The 6,000-nt window shown below is 35.7% G+C and overlaps 1 protein-coding gene across 1 annotated transcript in view; it reads left to right on the top strand.

The window, feature by feature from the left end:
- The first annotated feature begins 443 nt into the window (after positions 1-443).
- Positions 444-6,000, top strand: part of LOC106054019 (apolipoprotein(a)-like) — a 36,670-nt gene continuing 31,113 nt past the window's right edge. Inside the window, exons 1-3 of the mRNA XM_056037098.1 lie at positions 444-623; positions 1,043-1,297; positions 2,034-2,327. Of these exons, the coding sequence (XP_055893073.1) occupies positions 476-623; positions 1,043-1,297; positions 2,034-2,327 (697 nt within the window). The 5' untranslated portion in view covers positions 444-475. The remainder of the gene's footprint in view (positions 624-1,042; positions 1,298-2,033; positions 2,328-6,000) is intronic.

The raw sequence follows: 6,000 nt of genomic DNA, 5'->3' as shown, positions 1-6,000 counted from the left end.
GACACGTTTCTCTTATAATTAAGTATGTCTCTTTTTGTTACATGTTTCTCTTATAATTAAGTATGTCTCTTTTTGTTACATGTTTCTCTTATAATTAAGTATGTCTCTTTTTGTTACATGTTTCTCTTATAATTAAGTATGTCTCTTTTTGTTACATGTTTCTCTTATAATTAAGTATGTCTCTTTTTGTTACATGTTTTTCTTATAATTAAGTATGTCTCTTTTTATTACATGTTTTTCTTATAATTAAGTATGTCTCTTTTTGTTACATGTTTCTCTTATAATTAAGTATGTCTCTTTTTGTTACATGTTTTTCTTATAATTAAGTATGTCTCTTTTTATTACACGTTTTCTTTTATCGCTACGTTGAAGAACATGTTACTTTATGCGATGTTCATCTCTGTGTACTTTTTTTTTCTTCCTATATTGGTTTTGAGTGACCTGTGGTCAGCCGCCCGTTGCCCCTGGCGCCAACATGACAGGTGTGTCCATGGATGCTAGTGGTGTTCTATTCGCCCACTATAACTGCCTGCCGTCGGTCAACTCCACATATACAATGACCAGCTTGGTGCCCTGTATGGTGGACTCTGGCTACTGGATGACCCCACCCACCAACTGTCTATGTAAGTTTAATTGTGTATGTGTCAGTGTGTAATGTTCAGTTTGTACGTTCGCCTTTCAGTCTGACCCCAAGGGAGTGTCTGATAAGGATCAAACGTGCGCCCTTTTAACTCAGTGGCCTGGAAATGAGAAATCACCGAAAGTCCTGTGATGTCTGTCTTGAGAGCAGTCCTGGGAAATATGTGTTGAGAGCAGTCCTAAGAAATATATAAGTTGAGAGCAGTCCTGGGAAATACATGTGTTGAGAGCAGTCCTGGGAAATATATACAATGTCAACTAATTTCTGCTCGTAATGCTTGACGTCAGAATTACGTTTTACTGAATTTTTTTTTGACGTCATCATTTGTTGTTGTTGTTTGAAATTAATATCCTTGAATTTCTCATGTCAGAATTACTATTTCTTTTAAATACCTCTGCCCAGATACTAATGGTTTCCATGTAAACATGAGCTCGGAGATTGGAACTCAGACTGCACATAACATCACATTTGCTGACAGATCACTGAGACTCTACGCCAGTTCCACCAACATCGAGAATCTGGACATCAATTGTCTTCGTCTTGATGTCGCTGGGCTGAACGGTTCTACATTCGTGGAGGTAGAGGTCCCTGTGAAAAACATTACACAGCTCTTTGAGTTTGTGTCAGTGGAACTTAGTCTGGAGACCATCGATAGCGGTGAGTGGCAAGACACAAATCTGAATAAAAAGAGAACACAGTCGAGAAAATTAGCATGACAAGATACAGGTGAGAAAATTAGCTTGACAAGATACAAGTGAGAAAATTAGCTTGACAAGATACAGGTGAGAAAATTAGCATGACAAGATACAGGTGAGAAAATTAGCTTGACAAGATACAAGTGAGAAAATTAGCTTGACGAGAATCAGGTGAGAAAATTAACATGACAAGAATCAGACGAGGAACTGAACATTATCTTATCTTATCTTATTATAATAACTGAAGTAGTTTTTATTGACACAAATAGATCTTCTTTGTGTAGTACTTTATTTTATTTTATGGGAAAAAAATATTTTTATTTCATATACAAATTCTAAATACTCCACACGCTTGTTAACCCTATATTTTGAATCCTTGTCATTCCCGCACTGCTTGATTTCTGATCCCCGCCAATGCACTAGGATATCTGTGCACCTTTAGGTGTATTGAGCAGTTAGTTGTTGTTTTAGTTTTGGAAATTTGAATATATTTCTGTGTTCGCCCAACACAAACGGTTGAGAAAGTAAAAGTAGTTCAACCTTTGCCCTTTTGGTTTTAAAAAACAGATAAAATTCTAATAGATTGATCTTCTGAATGCACCAAAAATTAATGAAATGACCGTCTTTTTTTTTTAGGCAATTTTCTTTTTGACCTATTTCCTGTCATGACAAGAAATATTGTGTATTCTTTTCATCAGATACTGAGTGTGTTGAATCTGCTCAAATCTCCAGCAGTATCGTCTTCGGGATAAACTATACAGGTCTGACAAACATGACCGCCTCGGGGATCTCATGTCAACCGTGGCGGGATACTACGCCTCACAACCACACCTATAACAATCCGAACAGTACGTCATTTCCGGATCCAAGCTTTGCAGACGTGAAGAACTACTGCCGCAATCCTTTGAAGTCTGGCCAGTACAAAGAAAGGCCGTGGTGTTTCACCTCTAACTCTTCCGTCACTTGGGAATATTGTTCTATCAGAGAGTGTAGTAGGTGGATTTTTTGGTTTTATTTATATCTCTTGTATAATATCTAAATTACATTAGAGTAGTCGTTCTTTGTAAGGTCACGAGAAATGAATGTACAGTGTAATGTCTGCTTCCGCTGTATATCAAAGTCACGTGATACAAACAGTTGCGTTCAGAGTATAAATGTGCTCTTATTACAAAGCGTATATCAATACACTCTGTCTGTCTGGTAAAAGGTTTGTACACGTTATTTCTCCGACATCCAATCTTAGATCAAGCTCAAATTGCGCACAATTATTTCTTTTACCTGACAACACAGGAGTCAATAAAAAAAATATTACCAATTAGTTTATTAACTATTGATAATTACATTATTTTATTTGGTATCTCAAACAAGGGAAAAAATCGTACTCGATTTAAATTGTGGTATAAGCTGTTCTAAATTGAAACCAACAATAGATAACTATACAATCTTCTCTAGTCATAAGCACCCCCACTAGCAGAGTGGTTAATGCGTTGGCTCTAGGAGGCATGAGTCACGAGTTTGAATTCAGGTCTTTCAGCTTTTCATTATATTTTTTGTAAATGCTTTAAAAAAAAACAATCACTGTAAAATCCACCCAGATATCTCTTTTTCCCCTCCCCCTTTTTTTCCCCAACTGGCCCAGATAAGTGATAGGATCATAGAGTATTAAGAAAGCCTTCAGGATAGAAGACTCAAAAGTAAAGTAGCAATTATACATAAAACACTGAACCATAATCTTCAAATACAAAAACAAAATCTAATAAAATACTCTGAAAGACACAAAGATAAAGGCACATTCCTCGTTCCATATGCTAGGACAAATTTGTACAAATACTCCTTCTTCCCTAGTGCTATTAGAGCATGGAATGGGTGGCCTGAGTCAACCAGGAAAACCAGTGACCTGGCAGAATTTAAGTTATATATTGGTTAATATGCATGACGTGTAGGACCTAATCATCTTCTATTTTGAAGTAACGTCTGTAAGATAAGGTAAGCAATTTTTACATACTTGAACCCTTTCTCTCCGTAATTATTTACCACATTCTGATGGAATCAACGTTGGTATCGTCAGTTATGAGAGAAAGAGTTAAATCTTTATATCATCTTTATAGGCGAGTCTGTTATTGAGTTTTATTGGTTTTTTTTTTTTTTGTAATAAACTTTAAGGGAAGAAACTCAAGGAGAGTTAACAGTCAAAGATCATGACTGTTTATTTACACATGACACGAGGATACCACACACATAGCTAGCAGTGTCGGTTCACAATTCTTGTAACTTGTATACCAGGTTCACTGTCACCGCCTCTGTCGCCTTACAGTCCGGGAAGTTCTCTATCTTCTGGTTGTCTCGAGAACGGTTACTTTCTCAAACCAGCAGGAATGTCTTCCACTCGCGAGAACGACTCTCTCACTTCCTTAGACACCTCCCTGGCCATGTATCTTATCTTCTTATCTTATATAATACAGACGTTACTTCAAAAAAGAAGATGATTACGTCCTACGCGTCATGCATTTAGTCATGCATATTAACCAATGACTTAAATTCTGCCAAGTCATTGGTTTTCATGTAACTGTAGCTCAAATTGTGTTGACGGTCGTTGATTTGTAGCACTAAACTGCTTGTAGACAACTGCGCCCGCCCTTATGAAACCGTAAACCATATCCTCTTTGAGTGCCCCTCCCTAATCCACCTTAGGCAGACCCTACTTCCATTACAGCTCAACATAACCAACACCCTGTACGGCAGTGCTGAACAACTGAAGAAAACAGCACACCTTTTTTTTTCCCTTGGCACAGTCTGCAAAAGAGCTCACAGCAATGAAGCTGACTAGAAGAAGAAGTAGACTTCTAAACCGTTGTAAGCACATTATAGTTTAACTTACCCTCTCGCATCCCGCAGTCGTCGGATACCTGAAAAGTGTCCCGTTGAAGTAGAATATGTTTGTAAAATGTTTTACATAATTCGGATATTCCTTCAGAGTTGAAGATAGTTTACTTCCAGTCCAAACCTCCCGCAGGACGACTGGGGTTGGGAGCGGGCAGATAGATCCGAACGAAAGTCCAGCGCGTAAACCGCACAACCAGACAGCCATCCTGTAGAAATACTTTTATTCTCAACGTTTTCACGTATACCTTGACATACAAATTATAACTAATAACTAACATCAGGACATACACATTATAACTAATAACTAACATCAGGACATACACATTATAACTACTAACTAACATCAGGACATACAAATTATAACTAATAACTAACATCAGGACATACAAATTATAACTAATAACTAACATCAGGACATACACATTATAACTACTAACTAACATCAGGACATACAAATTATAACTACTAACTAACATCAGGACATACAAATTATAACTACTAACTAACATCAGGACATACAGATTATAACTAATAACTAACATCAGGACATACAAATTATAACTAATAACTAACATCAGGACATACACATTATAACTAATAACTAACATCAGGACATACAAATTATAACTAATAACTAACATCATGACATACACACTATAACTAATAACTAACATCATGACATACAAATTATAACTACTTACTAACATCATGACATACAAATTATAACTACTAACTAACATCATGACATACAAATTATAACTAATAACTAATACCATGACATACAAATTATAACTAATAACTAATACCATGACATACAAATTATAACTAATAACTAACATCAGGACATACACATTTTAACTAATAACTAACATCAGGACATACAAATTATAACTAATAACTAACATCAGGACATACAAATTATAGCTAATAACTAATACCATGACATACAAATTATAACTAATAACTAACATCAGGACATACAAATTATAACTAATAACTAACATCAGAACATACAAATTATAACTAATAACTAACATCATGACATAGAAATTATAACTAATAACTAACATCTTGACATACAAATTATAACTAATAACTAACATCTTGACATACAAATTATAACTAATACCTAACATCTTGACATACAAATTATAACTACTAACTAACATCATGACATACAAATTATAACTAATAACTAACATCATGACATACACATTATAACTAATAACTAACATCAGGACATACAAATTATAACTAATAACAAACTCCATATGTAAGGTATAACTTTGTTTTCTAGAAAAATGAAAAAAAAAAAAAGTGACGGCGTTTTTTTTAATTAAACACGCAGGTGGCTACAACCAGTAGCGACCTTTAGGGGTGGGGGGCACGTGGGGCAACTGCCCCAGGACCCGCGCATGAGAGGGGCCCCGCGAACGGAGATTTATTTTACCTTCAGTTTTAAAAACCAGACCAGTTCTAAAAAACTAGGACTGTTACACCATATTTTAGAGGGCTTTTCCTGTATCTATATGATACCAATGACCATGTAAACTCTTAACTCTTTCTCTCCTAACTGACGATACCAGCGTTGATTTCACCAGAATGTGGTAGATAATTACGGAGAGAAAGAGTTAATATGACATTTTTGGTTTCAAAATACCCGCTCAGACCTGTTGATTCTAAGAGGCTATCATTGGCTTGAAAAAAAAAAAAACACCAGTTTGCACAGCGAAAAGTATAAATAGTTCCGCGACTAAATCCTTCAGTGACCGTCTAAGCGTT

Source organism: Biomphalaria glabrata, chromosome 7 (assembly GCF_947242115.1).
Source record: "Biomphalaria glabrata chromosome 7, xgBioGlab47.1, whole genome shotgun sequence".
Lineage (NCBI taxonomy): Eukaryota > Metazoa > Mollusca > Gastropoda > Planorbidae > Biomphalaria > Biomphalaria glabrata.
Note: the sequence above shows the minus strand (reverse complement) of the source record. Positions and strands in the feature narration are given on the sequence as shown.